At 33.2% G+C, this 17,171-nt stretch overlaps 1 protein-coding gene across 3 annotated transcripts; it reads left to right on the top strand.

Moving 5' to 3' along the window:
• Nucleotides 1-7,197: 7,197 nt before the first annotated feature.
• On the top strand, nt 7,198-16,938 carry LOC127725859 (uncharacterized). 3 transcript variants are annotated; one of them, XM_052233194.1, is made up of 7 exons: nt 7,198-7,236; nt 11,018-11,728; nt 12,061-12,546; nt 12,945-13,115; nt 14,415-14,479; nt 15,237-15,494; nt 16,443-16,938. In XM_052233194.1, the coding sequence occupies exons 2-7, from the start codon at nt 11,035-11,037 to the stop codon at nt 16,479-16,481; spliced, it is 1,713 nt and encodes a 570-aa protein (XP_052089154.1). In that variant the 5' UTR covers nt 7,198-7,236; nt 11,018-11,034; the 3' UTR covers nt 16,482-16,938. The 3 variants fall into 3 exon arrangements, with proteins under 3 accessions (XP_052089154.1, XP_052089151.1, XP_052089153.1); XM_052233191.1 differs by lacking the exon at nt 7,198-7,236 and adding an exon at nt 10,179-10,338; XM_052233193.1 differs by lacking the exon at nt 7,198-7,236 and adding an exon at nt 10,357-10,386.
• Nucleotides 16,939-17,171: the final 233 nt, after the last annotated feature.

Below are 17,171 nucleotides of genomic sequence, written 5' to 3'. Positions count from 1 at the left end.
ACAATATACACAACAACAACAAAGACAAAAAGAAATTATTCAGGAGGACACACTCGCTTGTTTAAAATTCGTATAAACTTACATAAATTTATGAGATCTGTCCTATTTGTAGACGACATAATTTCAGTAAATAATATAATATTTGGCCTTATACTAAAATTTCGATTTATAAGTTTATTTCTCTCTTCTCTAAAATGTGAACAATTAATAATGTAATGGAATTCATCTCCAATATCTAGCTTACATAAATTACACTTTCTTTCTTCCCTTTCTATATTGTACCATCTTCCAAGTTCGACTGGAAGTTTATGGTTACATATTCTAAATTTACATAATGTTAAAAAATCTTTTTCGTCTAAAATATTAAAATATTCTTCAAAACACAATAAATTCTTAAAAATACGATAATTCAAGGCTTTGGAACAGTTTTGAATAGTCTCGTTCCATGTTTGTTTGAATTGATCACACAATCTTACTTTGATATTATATTTCAACCATACATCATTTAAAAAGAGCTGTGTGTTCCAGATATAAGAAAATCCACATTCATCAAATATATTTTTAACACATATTAACCATTTAAAATCTATGTTTTTAGTACAATACAAGTGGTACAGTAGCTTATAAATAATACAAGAATACTTTGACTGCTTTCCCATAATTAATTTAGACCAGTAGGATATCATCCTTAATTTTACATCAATGGCAAGTGGAAAACGTCCTAGCTCACCGTATATCTATCAAAAAGATCTAACTGACAAGAAACTGATAGGCTATGAAATTTCCCCCTTTTTAGTATCTCATACATCGCTTTTATTCAATATCCTGGATTCGCCACAAGTGTACGTTTAACTAGTCCGATATTTCCATAACCTTTCTATGACTTGTTTGAGCCAAGGTTCCGTGTTGAAGACCGTACTTTGACCTATAATGGTTTACTTTTATAAATTTTGACTTGGCTCACACCGAACAGCAAGCTATAAAGCTATAAAGGACCCCAAAATGACTAGTGTTAAACTATTCAAACAAGAAAACAACGGTCTAATCTATATAAAAAACGAGAAACGAGAAACACTTAACCACATCAACAAACGACAACCACTGAACATCAGGTTCCTGACTTAGGACAGGTGCAAACAAATGCAGCGGGTACCTTCATGTGCTACTTGTAGTGATAAATGGGGTCGAAATTTCAGACATTTACTGGAAATTTCGGTTTCTTGGACATTTCTATCCTTTAGAAAGACATACATAACTTTTTTGTTTTAAAAGATAAACGCAAGAGGATTTTTGCAAAAGATCTGGAATATCTTCTCTATATAAGTGTTCTTTTAATTTTTGAAACAATTCTTTGGAAATTATTCATTTTTATCATTTTAGTCAAAGAACGGCATTTTAGCTGTATATTTATCCAATTTAAAAAAATTTCATCGGTTATTTCTTCATAAAAATTGGCACAAATAATCTTCATACATAATCAATCCAAATGTCAATTTTTAAAAGAGGGGTCCATGAACTCGGTTTCAAGTTAAATCAGTCTGAACAAGGATTTGTATAGTGAGACAATACAAATCCTTGGTCTGAATGATAAAAATCAGTCGAAAATCAAGTGGATACTTTTTTCTTCTTTTTTTCACCGCGAATATTCTTCGCAAGTAGTGCTGAAAAATATAATGAAATGTCTCGTGTGCATTACCATTACCAAATGTAATCAAAAGCTGCGCGCAAAAGTAAAAAAAAATATCCCCAAATGCGCGCAAATGTAATGCGCCCGAAATTGCCATATAAAAGCATGCGTATTGATCTGTGTCAATGTTCAGACCCCTTCAACTATTTACATTTGAAATTATTTTTACCTTTTCAACTTTAAGTAAGTTGGAGATAATTATGAGCAATACAGAGAAAAGATAAAAATAGATAGTAATATATAAAAAAGTCAAAATATTAATCAGTAAAGGGCGGAAATTCCATTTAAATTACCAATGCTTTCGATATCACGAATAACTTTATTATGATCTAGTTAGCCTAGATATTGGACAAATTCAAATTTATCATGTTTGAGAAATGTTGTTTATTTACATAGTTTACGTTGAATGAAAAAAATGATAAAATATGTTTTTAAACTATCCGTTCATATCGTAGAAAAAATACAATTTTTTAATTACAATGTATGCTATCCAATTTTGGTAAAAACCATTTATATATTGAACGGTGCATAAAAAGGGGGGTTAATCTGATCAAACAGATTAGTTCAACATTTTTATCACGTCAATGTTTGGGTATGTAAAACAGAAACTAAAACCCAAAACGTTATTCAACTTCCTCTTTGAAAAACATGTAAACAAGTGACGTGTCATTTAAAGAAAATGTAAGGTGACAATTAGATCGCCATCAAATACCTTAGTAATACGTTTTAATTTAATACTTGAACTGACTTTCATATGTATTGCAATATTATTAATCGAATATTTTTGAGGATTTGTATTCGTTAAACTTGATCACATGTACATTTGCATTTACTCAGTTTGCACACCAATACTGTTTTGTTTAGCTTTTCGTAGTTCAAAAACAGCATATTGCACAGGGCATATAACATGTTACTAAAATACATTCTAGAAATCCCCAATTTTACATTGTTCATGAAATAGTTGTTGATTAATAATATATCAATTGTAGCCTTTGGTTGAGGTCAATACCATGTTATATCGACCTCATTCAAAGGCTATAATTGTATAGTATGCTTTATTGTTGTACAGTTATACCACTGTCCCATGTTTAGGGGAGGGGGTTTATCCACAGCCACAGTCTTTACGTTCCTGTTCCATTGTTTATGTTATCCAGGAGAATTTGTAGCTGTGTTTTGAGTACCTATAGAGTGTGAAATATTCGTTTAAAGAGCTCTAAATTAAGACCTCACGTTCTTTGTTTATTGTGTATATGAAAACCCGACTTTTAAAACGAATCGAAATGAAACAAAAAGAAACGGAATCAAAGAAAAACAGGATGAAACGAAAAATGAATCAACGAAACGAAAAGAAATATAACGAAATTGTTAAAAAAAGGGGGCGGAAGCAAAAAGAAAAAAATCAAAAGGTTATATTATGATAACGAAAAACCTATTCGCTCCATTACTTAAAAAAAGGCTGTACATAAGCCGTCACGTCAACATCAATAAAAAGCACTTTGTTTCATTCACATAAAAAATAAAACGGACTGATTAGTGGATAGTGATACCAGTGAGTCCCTAAATAAGAAGATTTTTGAAAATTAAAAACGCCTCACAAGATCGAGCTATGTTTTTCATACGATAGGAACCGAATGAAGATCCTGTAAAGGATCTTCCATGCTTTATTAATTTCTGCAAAATTATGTTCACATTCACTGTGTAGTTTCAGTGGAGGAAAATTTGGATAATCGGTCAATTAGAATAAAAAAAATGCAAGTGTCTTCCATGGCCATGTGTTACATTAGATCGGAAATAAATTAAAAGTGTTTGGCAACAGTTTTTCATGAACGATCATGAATTCTTGCCATTTTAGTTATCATTGGCCACAGTTTCCATATAAGTGTAAAGTTTACCCCACACAGACGGGCAGACAGAAAGTGAGTGCTGACAATAGCTTAGATGGCCCTTTTATCCAGATAAGCTAATAAAATTTCAAAGGGTTGTATGGTACCCTTAGACGACATCATAATTTTAAAACTTCAGCCACATAACCATATTATATAATGATGCATAAATATAAGGATCATTTGTTTGTCGAAGTCATGAGGAAAAAATGTTCAAAATTTTCATGGCCATTGAAACAATTTTTTTCTATTGTGTCTAATCATCTGTACAAATACGGAACATTATATTTCTTCTTTTTTTATTTATGGTCATGAATTCTACCTTTTGAATATAAAGAATCTTCTACATCTTTTTGAAACTGATATTTTGGCATTGCACAAGGTTATGCTTTCTCAAAACGTTCATGGCGTTTTGACGTTCAATCCATTTGATGTGTACTGGTTGAGATTTTAGTCTGGTAAACATGATTTATTTACTAGTTTTTTGAGCTAGCTTTTAGTAACTGAGAGTACATTAAGTTCAGTACTTTGTGTCTTTTGTTTTTCGTGCTGATCTAATGAGTTAAGCCTTTTCCAACTGTTTGAGTGTCAAGCCCTTTCAAACTACTTTGAGTGTCAAGCCTTTTCCAACTGCTTTGATTGTCAAGCCCTTTTCAACTGCTTTGAGTGTTAAGCCTTTTCCAACTGCTTTGAGTGTCAAGCCTTTTCCAATTGCTTTGAATGTCAAGCCCTTTCCAACTGCTTTGAGTGTCAAGCCCTTTCAAACTACTTTTAGTGTCAAGCCTTTTCCAACTGCTTTGATTGTCAAGCCCTTTTCAACTGCTTTGAGTGTCAAGCATTTTCCAACTGCTTTGAGTGTCAAGCCCTTTCCAACCGCTTTGAGTGTCAAGCCTTTTCCAATTGCTTTGAGTGTCAAGCCTTTTCCAACTGCTTTTAGCGTCAAGCCTTTTTCAACTGCTTTGAGCGTCAAGCCTTTTCCAACTGCTTTGAGCGTCAAGCCCTTTCCAACTGCTTTTCCAACTGCTTTGAGCGTCAAGCCCTTTCCAACTGCTTTGAGCGTCAAGCCCTTTCCAACTGCTTTGAGCGTCAAGCCTTTCCCAACTGCTTTGAGCGTCAAGCCTTTTCTAACTGCTTTGAGCGTCAAGCCTTTTCCAAATGCTTTGAGTGTCAAGCCGTTTTCAACTGCTTTGAGTGTCAAACCCTCTCCAACTGCTTTGAGTGTCAAGCCTTTTCCAACTGCTTTGAGTGTCAAGCCTTTTCCAACTGCTTTTATTGTCAAGCCCTTTTCAACTGCTTTGAGTGTCAAGCCCTTTCCAACTGCTTTGAGTGTCAAGCCCTTTCCAACTGCTTTGAGTGTCAAGCCTTTTCCAACTGCTTTGAGTGTTAAGCCTTTTCCAACTGCTTTGAGTGTCAAGCCTTTTCCAATTGCTTTGAGTGTCAAGCCCTTTCCAACTGCTTTGAGTGTCAAGCCCTTTCAAACTACTTTGAGTGTCAAGCCTTTTCCAACTGCTTTGATTGTCAAGCCGTTTTCAACTGCTTTGGGTGTCAAGCATTTTCCAACTGCTTTGAGTGTCAAGCCATTTTCAACTGCTTTGAGTGTCAAGCCTTTTCCAATTGCTTTGAGTGTCAAACCTTTTCCAACTGCTTTTAGCGTCAAGCCTTTTTCAACTGCTTTGAGCGTCAAGCCTTTTCCAACTGCTTTGAGCGTCAAGCCCTTTCCAACTGCTTTTCCAACTGCTTTGAGCGTCATGCCTTTTCCAACTGATTTGAGCGTCAAGCCTTTTCCAACTGCTTTGAGCGTCAAGCCTTTTCCAAATGCTTTGAGTGTCAAGCCTTTTCCAAATGCTTTGAGTGTCAAGCCGTTTTCAACTGCTTTGAGTGTCAAACCCTTTCCAACTGCTTTGAGTGTCAAGCCTTTTCCAACTGCTTTGAGTGTCAAGCCTTTTCCAACTGCTTTTATTGTCAAGCCCTTTTCAACAGCTTTGAGTGTCAAGCCCTTTCCAACTGCTTTGAGTGTCAAGCCCTTTCCAACTGCTTTGAGTGTCAAGCCTTTTCCAACTGCTTTGAGTGTCAAGCCTTTTCCAACTGCTTTTAGCGTCAAGCCTTTTCCAACTGCTTTTAGCGTCAAGCCTTTTCCAACTGCTTTGAGCGTCAAGCCCTTTCCAACTTCTTTGAGCGTCAAGCCTTATCCAACTGCTTTGAGTGTCAAGCCTTTACCATCTGCTTTGAGCGTCAACTTTAAGCCGTTTTCAACTGCTTTGAGTGTCAAGCCCTTTCCAACTGCTTTGAGTGTCAAGCCTTTTCCAACTTCTTTGAGTGTCAAGCTCTTTCCAACTGCTTTGAGTTGATACTTTTGTTGGAGTTCCAAAAACATTTAACCTGAGGTCTATACCAAATTTGAAGCAACGACCACGGAATTTATGGCCATTCATATAAAGATAAGGAGATGTGGTATGATTTCCAATGAGACAACTATCCAGTGGCGGATTCAGTGGGACGTAGAGAGGACACGCCCCCATTTGATTAAAAATATAGAAAATAATCTGCCTTTTGGCGTTTGCATCCCATTTTATTTTACTGATATTGAAATAACTATTGTTTTTCACTTAATTGAAAAGGAAAAGTAGGTCATTATAGATACATCCAGATTCCAGTCACATGTTTGTGCAAGTGTTATTGTTTATGTTCACTATAGAAGATCCAAGGGTATTATTCAACTCAATGCTTAATATATGTAAAGACTTTGATATCAGGGAGACATCTAATGATCAACCCATTCCTAAAATAAAATGGAAAAGAGCGATTTAATATATATTTTGTTTTTTCGTTGACTTCGTTACTTTTCGTTCTGTTTTGTTTTTTCGTAGACCGTTTCTTTTTGTTTCGTTTTTGTTTTTTCCGTTGACTTCGTTTCTTTTTGTTTCGTTTCGCACTTTAAAAAGGGAAATAATCTGTGCATTTGCTAGTTAACAAAGATGTTATTAATGGTATATCTTGCTATACGATATGAGTTTTGAACATTATTAAAGGCCTGACGCTGATCTGCACTTGTTCCCAACCTTGTCCTTGATCACATATACCTATATCATAATGTAATATACATATTTAAAGACACCTTAAAGTACTTTTTGATGTATTAGTTAGTACTTACCTAACCCATCTATTTACAGAAAAAAACACAAATTCTCCGTTGACTATGTTATCTATTTGGCAATTACATAGAGTGTATATAGGGATTGCTATTCACCTAGCAGTCATCTATTTTGCAATAGAGAAATAACGTACTTATATTTTGTGCTTAAGGGTAAAGGAACTAATACGATACAGAAGAAAGTCTGACAGTTCATTAAACGAAGAATCAGTTTTTACATATATATTTTGTAATAGATCAATTTTTAATATTATAGATATATATATATTTCTCGCGGCAATAAAATGATTAAGGGATTGCATCTATAGGTAAATCCATCCAAGTGTAATAGTATGATATGGCACATTTTGAATCATTGTAAAAATATATCTTTTAAAAAACATGCCAAAAATAGAACATGGAAATAACCGAGTAGTACCCGTCATGTACTAAAAAGGGTTACTGTATATATATATAGAAGTTCCTCTTACAACATTCGATTATTTCAAGCTACGACAAGAACGTTATATTATATTGTAAGTACATTATATGTCATATCTGCACTTAAACTACATCATATGTACATCATATGTATGATATACTAGCACAATTGTAGATTTTATTGATAATAATTACAAAACCATATACAAAAAGGTCATTCAGATTCTCCGAGAATACAAAATCAGAGTTTTTGTGAAATATAAGTATTGCTCCAGTATGAACTTTGCAACATTTCCCAGCTTGGAGATGTGATTTTTTAATGTCATTTGCCAGAGAGGGTTCCCACTCATCTATATTGACGTATCTATCAATGGTTTATAAGTATAGTGGTAGCTGTTCCTAAAGAAGATCGATTATACATCCTCTCCTTAATAATGGGTAAACTGGTTACAAAATATTACCTCCCTTCTAAAAAGTACTCTTTGATTTTGACCATTTCTGCGCAAATAGTTTTGTGGACGTTACTGATTATAAGCCCCTAAAGGAACGTTTGAGTAAATATTTACAATGAAAACAGTATAATGTTATCATTTGCCTCTAAGTATAAAAAACGAAGAAAACAGTAAGTAATAGGAGTCAACCATATTTCTCATATAAAATCATCTGTTTAACAGTTTCTCAATATAAAAAAAGATATATTTTGTTTGATTCAACCCCATCATTTCAATTGTTCTATTTTAATAGCGACATCCTTATTATTTGGACAGCATATTGAGTTGTAATTAACTACAAACACAAGAATAATTGGGAAATATTGGTTAAAATTGTCCTGGCAGTTCAAAGAAGGTGGAAGAAGTTTACGAGTGAAATAAAAAAATTCGCAGTGATCCTTTTAAAAAAGGGGGAATACCAGGTAAAACAAAGAAAACCTCATAAAACACAATTCGAAGAAAATGACATCTCCATGACAAAAAGAAGAAAAATACGAATATAAAAACAACAGTTCAAAATCACTGTATATTAAAAAAAAGATTGAGCAACACAAACCTCAACAAAAACGTCCATAAGTAACACATATATAGGGTTTTCAATTATTAAAAAAAAAATCAAGAATCTTTAATATTTTTGTTCGTAAAAAATGTAAACAATTGCCTATGAATTATCGTTTCTTATATACAAGATGCCTGTCTGCGTTGGTTATTCTTTCGTTTGAAAAAATAATATTGGATTAATTTCTTGATTCTGTTTTAAATTTGGTAGACTTAGGAAAAATTTTGGTCAAGGGAAGGTGAGTTATGTGAGTAAAATTATTGCACTATGAAAATGACTTTTATTGTATGTACGACCCTCTGAAGCCCGTCAAAAATATAGTTAATGTAAAGTATGCATGCATCTATATGTTCTTATCACATGCGCTTTAAGCATGTACCCCCTTTTCAAGTTCTTTCCTTCTTTTTTATTATTATTTTTTTTAAATTATTTTCTAAAAGTTAAACTTATTTTAACTTATTTAATGCGTTCTTGCTCTTATCCATACGATATTACAATAACAGTATATGCTGCCCATCTATTCTTCTTTTCCAAAAACGGCAAAGAAAAAAGATCCCATGTCCAAAGCGCTTGAGTTTCTGATGCAATATATAATTTGTTGATAGTTAAGCGTATACTAATAGTCACTTATAGTTACTTATGGTTGATTTCCGGTACAGGATCCCTAAGGTTCCTCTTCACCAGACTTATAATTTAAATTGTTTCTATTACTGTTTTGTCCGTGACTTCCGGATATTTCTGCTCTATAGTCATTATAATAGAGCTCTTCGTCAGACCAATATTTATCTAATCGTTTTTTAAAAGCATTTATGGATGGGGCCTTAGTGATTTTATCTGGTAGTTTGTTCCAGGTTTTAGCAATTCTAACAGAGAATGAGTGTTTTCGGATATTAGATTGGAATCTTTGATGGATGACTTTGTTGCTATTTGTCCATTTGTCCTGCTACTGGTTCCATGTTGTGAATCATCTGCCATTTTTAAAAATGAGCTTAATTCCTTATCATAGTAGCCATTAATAGTTTTGAAGGTTTCAATCATATCCCCTCGTATTCTCCTATATGATAGTGTAGGTAAGCCTAGTTTTTTTAGTCTCTCTAGATAGCTTATGTCTTTGAGACCTGGTAGTTGTTTTGTTATCCTTCTTTGGACTCCTTCTATTTTGTCAATATCTTTTTTCTTGTATGGAGACCAGACTGAACTAGCATAATCCAAATGAGTTCTGACCATGGTTTTATATAATGGTACGACTGTCTCAGTACCCAAGTATTTAAAAGTTCTTCTGAGAACTGCAAATATGGAGTTGGCCTTATTTACTTTTTCGCTTATGTGATTTTCAAAAGTGAGTTTTGAGTCAATAAGAATTCCTATAACCATTTCCTCTTTAACCTTTGCTATTGAATGGTTTAGTAGACTGTAATTTGTTGAGTAGTCAGTGCTATTTGATTTCTTACATATTTTCATGTATTTACATTTTTAAGGGTGAAATTCGAGTAGCCATTTGTCACTCCATTTTTTCATCTTATATAGGTCTTGTAGAATTTATCTGTCATTCTGATTACATATACAAGAGAGTCTGGATGGGATTTACAGAATAGAGAATAATGGTCAAAAAGTGCAGAATAAAGGGCGAAAATAAAGAATAGAGAAACATTGGCAAATTAATAAGAAAAAAAAAAGAGAATATTGGGTTGCAAAAATAAAAAGAGTAGAGAATAATTAATAGAGAAAAATGGTCTAAAAAAATAAAGAAAAAAAGACCATCCCCCCCCCCCCCTCCCCCCGCACCGGACCGTCATACATAGCTATTGCTGTATTTAATGTTATTGCAACTGTTTTCTCTATTTACCATTCACTCAGTAATTATTAAATAATTATCATTACATAAGTTTTCTGTAAATGAAAATGATAAGAATTGTTCAACAAAATTCTAAAAATAAACCTTATTAACATAAACATAAACTACCCGCTTTCCACCCGTATCTAAATTTAGATTGGTTTACGTCATTACTCCAAATACGGAAGTTTTTGTTTTGTTCAATTTCATTGTTAGTCAGTTCAATAAACCACAAATGTCACCTGAACTGACAGTGACATAATCATTAGAAAACCAGGTGTTACAAGGAATATATATATATTCTAAAACTAATGTAAGTTTTCAGTTTTTTATTGGATATACGTACGCAAAATCCGTTAAGGTAGTGTTGTTAAATCGTAGACTAACTTTATTAAACAGTTTAACTGTATATATTCCAAAGAAAGATGACTTTGATTAATATTTCCCATGGAGACTCATTCAATATAAAATACTTCATTAGACCTCTACTAACTGACTAAGCAATTGGGTTTTGGTTAAAATTTAACACAGTCCCAAATAAAAGACACTTGAGAAAGTATCATTGAAGGTTTAGATAACCATCAGATGTCAACTTTAGAAAGTAAACAGTTTTTTAGACTTATTTACCTGTCGTTAGTCAACTGTGGTTGTGTTTTTGTTTGTACATTATTCATTCATTATTTATAAATAACTAAATTACCATATGATGAAAAAGTAATTGTGTACACACATAGAGGACAGATATTTTTAATGCTCCATTGAAACATTTTAATCCATTTCAACAACACAGAATTTAAGTAAATATGTAGATACATGACTTTGAAGGAGGTTAAAAGGTTACGGGTTATCTTGAAATCGAGTATACTATATAAGTACATTCATTTTATATAACAGTAAATGTACAACGACTTTTCCAAAGGAAATTCCATGCTTTGGTCAGATATAAAGCAAATATATTAATTTAATTTAATTTGGTTTATTATCTGTTCTAGAGAGAAGAGAACCCAGAATGCCTTCATCATTAAACAGAAGTCGTCTGAGACAAACCTGTCCTATAACGAGAAAGGAAAGCGAACAGCTATTGGAATTTTTTCTTCATCTGCCATCAAGTCCGACTGAAAAGGAAAAACCGACAAATGATAATTTTGTTTATACTGTTGAAAAACAGGACAGCAGCTGTGTTCAGGACCGTCCTGAATTCAAACGTTCTGATAGTTACAGGAAAGCTACGCAAAGATTTTCGCTCGAGGATGTTGTAGAAACCATGACTTTCAAGAAAGAAGATTATGATCACAAGAAATATAAGTCTCTGCCAGTTGACAGAACAAAGATAACTCATACTGATAACAAATCAAAGTTGCTAGTAGGGAGAAAAAATAAACTTAACAGACAGAAATCTGGAACTGTTCCATCGTCTGATAGTGACAATAATACAAGTCCACCTGAAAACCGAAAGAAGAAAAGTGTTGTACAAAGGACTAAGGAAAGAATCATATTCATACTCTGGAAAGATAAGAAACATGGCGATAAAAAGAAATCAAAAGAATCCAAAAGGACACCGACCCTTCATCATGGTAATCATGGTAATGAAATTGTACTGAGAGTTAACGACAATAAAGGTCAAATACTAACCACATCAAACGATGCTGAGATTATCGAACGAAAGACAAATAATAATAGTATCAAATCAAGAACGTTAGAATGTAAGTTTATTATGTTATTTTTGTTTATTTAAAGTACAGATTTCAATTAAAATGCAATACTCGGGAAAGGAAGATGTGTGAATATAATTATAGATATCATAATGTATAGTTAGTTTAAAGTGTGTAGAGATTATAAGTACATCAATATACACATAAAACATTTTTCTTGAGGTACTATGTATGTAAAATTAAACTATAAGCGAATGGTAATCGTTTTTTTACTCGCGATCGTATAATTAAAGTTCGAAATGTTTTCATTTTATTGTGCTTTGGTTTAATGGACGGGGAATAGACACACTATGCATTCTCATTATGATATTAATAACTTCCAGATACCAAAGGATCGCCATCAAACCAACAAAGTCCAGCTCAGAACATGGCTCCAACTTCTAAGTCGCCCGCGCGTGACAGAAGATACAGATCTCAAGTCTCTCGTGAAGAAATTACTAATATGTTCGAAAAATGCCTATCGTCTGCCGAAGTTACTGATGAACCCTACAAATTTCCAGCTCAAAGGGTTCACAAGAGAAAAGATTTCAGTCCAGTTAGAGATATTTCATACGCTGATGGAATAAAAAATAAGAAATCTGGACTTAAATTAAACCTAGATCCTTTTACACCTGATTTTAAAGTAGAATCACATACAACAGTAATACAGGAGAGCAGAACCATAGTATCTGATGGAACAAGGCAGACTTTGCTTACAGATAGAAGGACAATTGAGAGAACCTTTTCTTTGGAAGTGGATGGGGGTAATGATGATGAAGTTGATGGTCCAATGGGATCTCCTTTGAAGGAGGTAGTTCGATTACAAACAGGTATTTATTTGAACAAGTTTTAGTATCAAGTAAAATGAGAATCATCCTACTGCGTAATTATCCTTTTTATATATACCCTTCGTATAAGATGTTGCAAGCAGTCCTTCCTTAATTTGTATATTATTTCAATGCGTTTAAGAGATGACAGGAACTTAAAATTAGACAGCAACCCACCACTACAAGTTAATCACACTAGATACATGATAATGTCCAGGAACACCTCCTTTTATTCTGTTTTTGTTTATTAAATAAAAAAGATGAGTGTATATTGACTTAAAATGGAAAAAAGGGTAGAAAATATTCATAATAATCAAATATTCTCTCTTTTATGGCCACATGCAGTCTAACACTAAAACATGTGTAGATTCCATACTATAACATCTACCTTATTTGTACAGGAGACGAACCACAGGAGCCCTTATCAGCGTCAGAACAGGAAAAAATGATAGAAGAAATAGCTAGAAGACTAACTAGAATAGCTGAAGACTGTGTCCAGCGCATGGGAGCTGGAGGAACTTCACCAATCCAAGGGGCTACGGCTGGACCATTGTTGTCACCCGCGTCTCAAGGTATGGCTATGATATATAGAAGCCCCCCCCCCCCCCCGCCCCAAATATAGTGTTTCCTGCCTCCCTACCTCCTTTAAATTTTCATGGCCTTCCCTAACACATTTTATGTGCATTTGGGTTAAGCACCGTTAAATCCAGATATTTAAGGTTTAGCACCGTTAAAGTCTATAACCTTTCCCTATGTAGTCTTTTGTAAACTTTTTAAAAGATAAAATCATTTAACCTGCCTATACCTATCGGCTAGGAGGCAGGAAACAAGTATATATATATATATATTGGGTGAGGGGCGGGGGAGGGCTAAGCGTTTTACATTCTCATTTTATTATATCGCTCTTTCGCCCTTCGATTTTCATCGTAGTTCTACTAGCTGTCATTTTAAAAAATATCAATAAATCAATTACCAATTAAAGAAAAACATTTTAACAATTGTGAAAATATGCTATGCAGATGATAAAGGGGTACACAGTCAGCTGATGAAAGTTGTGTTCACCTCCTAAACATGCTTGTATCATAATTTTATGTTCGTTATTTTAAAAATTTTACACGACATATTTGTATATTAAGATTATTTTATTCAAATGAAATTAAATCTAAATATTATAAAATCGATGAATCGAAAAATATTTTTAGTCATGTAAATGCATTGCACGTTAATAATATACGAGGCGTTAAAATATTTCTCCTTTTAAATAGCAACATCCCAGCTGGTATTGATTTGGAAAATATTTGTGTCACAATTACATCAGCGTTTCTCTAAATTGGAAAAACCAAGGTTTTCGAAGAAGTTGGAAATACTGGGACGTCCGATTCCAATTCTCCTAAATATCCCTATTTTATTATTAAATGCTAAATTATCATATTGGTTTATTAAAGAGTTAATAAAAATGGTTGTTTTTATTTGAAAATTAGCAAAATCCTTCAGATTTAATTTGTATTAGCAGCGTTATGCATTCCTACACCCACCCCCTTTTTCCCCATCATTTGCAATTTATCCGTTACCTTTTCCTAAATATTTCGATATCTGATGAGCAGTAGATCAGTGACACATAATTCAATAAATTATGGGAGATTAACCCAGTATTTTCATTAATTTTCTGTTATATCGTGTTAGCGGTTGTTAATATTATGATATTTATGATAGATTAACCAAAGACGTTATAATCGATTATCATTTATAAAATTGCAATAACTAAAGGTGAACAATCGACATGGTAATAAAATCATATTAAAGTGGGACATTTTACCTTCTATAAAACCATCGTGCATTGATCTTTATTAGGTTATTACTTATTGTTTTAGGTAGGAAGCTTGCCAAAGACTTAGTGGATGAACTAAGAAAGGAAGGAGACAGATTATCCCGAGAGGTATAAATAGCTTTTAACAAAATTTCCTCAGTGACCTCTGAAAATGTTATCTTTATACGTTATGCTAAATTATTTTGTTTGAAGGACACAGTATTTAATACAGTTACTTATTAAAGAAACTGAAATCAAAGTCACTTAAAAATATATGAGGCTTTTTGTATACACACAATTTTAGGGGAAATATAGTGATATTTGTTTTCTCAGGCATGTCAAACACGAAAAGCCTGTAAAATGAAATAACAAAACTCATCAGATATTATGACATACAGCGGAGGTCTCTTCTTCAAAAAAAATATCATGACAAGGTTTAATCTGCGGTTATTGTAGATGAGCAGGCGTCGAAACAACGAGAGAGGGGGACCAATTGCAACCCTTAAACTCTCTTTTCTCAGTTTCAGTAAAACATTAGATGTCAGTTAGAATATTAGTTCTGCTTGATTGTATATATACAGGTAAAAGTTACATTTGACTACCGTAAAAAAATGTTTTACTTCAATCCTTTTTGGCCTCGACCCCCCTCAAAAGTACGTTCCTTGTGCGGAATTGTATTTAAATCAGGCCGACTTTTAAAGAGACGAAGTAAAATGTCCAACAATACATGGCAGCAGTAGTAAATGTATCTATCTTTTAGTACAGGGTCTTATACAAGAAATGTATTTTCTTAAAATTAAAATTGTATTTTTAAATTTATTATTTTCAAGCACGATAAAAATTCCCTCAATAGTACAACTAGAAAATTATTTTAATTTATTTTTAGATGAATTTACCTGCTAATCTTTTACCGATAGTAATGGACATGGTCAAACAAATAACCTATGACCATTTTAAAGACTTGGTGAAGAGGGCTTTGTGCGAGACGATTGGATGGGACCAGGTTGCTTTGTATTTTTACATTTCTAAAGCAGCCATTGTTATGGCTGGGGCGGGTGGAAGTATTGCCTGTAAACTAAAGGACATGGCGGTTAGATATTTCCACGAAGAATTACTTCCATGGATATACGATAGAGGTGGATTGGTAAGTTTGATCCAACCACTTGTAAGCTTCCTTAACCCGAATATTTCAGTCGTTATATGCTCTGCTCTAAGATTGCTATACATTGCATGATAAAATACGGTTATTGCATGCATATTGGTGAATAGTGTATCATGAAGATTTATATCGCACGAGCTTCAGCCTTGCCAATTCTATGACAGATAATATTCGCCAATACCTTTTATTGTATATCAAAGCTTGAAACACTGTTTTAAACATATTTTTGTCACTGTGAGGAAGATAATATGAAGCATAATTTGCACTAGTGCAATAGGATAGAATATTTCAAAATAGCTTTTTGTTACGTTCTGTGGGAAATACAGTATGTTGCTATACAATAATGAACAAATCTGAATTATTGTCGACTCGCGATTAGGAGAGATCGATCACGGAGAGGGCATGACTTATTCTGGTTATATGCTTCCTATGATATTTCAATTTCAGTTGACTCTTAGTTTTGCGAAAATTAAATCGTTTATCCTGCAATCAGTCAACTATAACAGGTACACACATAATTTTTTGCTTTATTTGTACTTTAAAAATAAGAAGTTGTGGTATGATTGCCAATGAGACAACTCTCCACAAGAGACCAAATGACAAACAAACTAACAACTATATGTCACCGTACGGCCTTCAACAATAAGTAAAACCCATACAGTACAGTACAAATAAAGCCCCCTGTTGCTCCGCTACCACGTTGATCAACCGGTAATGTGGATATTTCTTTTTGCGTGACAGATCATTTTGGAGTCATCTTTGCGGTCCGTGTTTAAACTATGTCAATTTCTTTGAAAGATCAGAGACAGCTATTTTGATCTAAACAACAAGTTGCACATTATTAATACATTTGTATCTTCTTATTCATCTCTGAAGTTATTCCTTACATAATCAAAATAATGTATACGTATTTATTTGTATTTATATTTATAGGAAACTATGCTAGAAGAAACAGATTCGGAGGTTGATTGACAAAGGCTGTGATTAGTTAGACTTTGAACTGATACCAAAACTGATAAAGCAGTGCTCTACAATTCTGGAAACGGGACAACTGCACATGTCTTTTCGATCTCCGTCGGCTAAGGAGTACACTGAATAATGTGAAATGGAGACATTTAACTACGATGTTTTCATATTGAGAGCCAATATTTTACTCAGTGATGTTGTATGGCTTTATGGCTATGGCAATCCGGCATTTTTCTCAGCGATGGTGTATGGCAATCATTTTTTTTCTCAGCGACACTGTATGACTTTAAGGCTATAGTAATCATTTTATGTGCAATATATTTTTTCTGAGATGATCTCAGCTATGTGAGCGTTAATGCATGTATATTTTTTGTGTGTTTTCCATTTAAGTGTATATTTGATTTGATGAAATGCCTTCATTGAGATGATTTAAAATATATTAAAAAGAAATATGTACATATGATATTGGGTTTGTTTGAATAAATCCTATAAAACACTCGAAAAATTGACTTTATATAAATAAAGGGGAAAACTATTTTACTGCTATTTTTTACGAAAAATCTTTTATGATTGTTTTTGTCATCCCTTTTTTTATAATTTCGAATGTGAATAAATTATAAAATAATCGTGAAAATTGACATCGGCTATATATTAATCCACTACAAAACACTGAATGGTATTGATCACAGAAATTGA

The sequence above is a fragment of the Mytilus californianus genome, unplaced genomic scaffold (genome assembly GCF_021869535.1).
Source record: "Mytilus californianus isolate M0D057914Y unplaced genomic scaffold, xbMytCali1.0.p SCAF_15, whole genome shotgun sequence".
NCBI lineage: Eukaryota > Metazoa > Mollusca > Bivalvia > Mytilida > Mytilidae > Mytilus > Mytilus californianus.
The sequence above is the reverse complement of the archived record's forward strand: the minus strand, read 5'-3'. Positions and strand labels throughout refer to the sequence as shown.

What these genes read in the sequence shown, in the direction of transcription:
- LOC127725859 (XM_052233194.1), top strand. Translation starts at nt 11,035, where the DNA reads ATGCCTTCATCATTAAACAGAAGTCGTCTGAGACAAACCTGTCCTATA. An exon ending in GTTGTCACCCGCGTCTCAAG is followed by an intron (nt 13,116 to 14,414) that starts GTATGGCTATGA and finishes TTATTGTTTTAG; the next exon opens with GTAGGAAGCTTGCCAAAGAC. An exon ending in TATACGATAGAGGTGGATTG is followed by an intron (nt 15,495 to 16,442) that starts GTAAGTTTGATC and finishes TTATATTTATAG; the next exon opens with GAAACTATGCTAGAAGAAAC.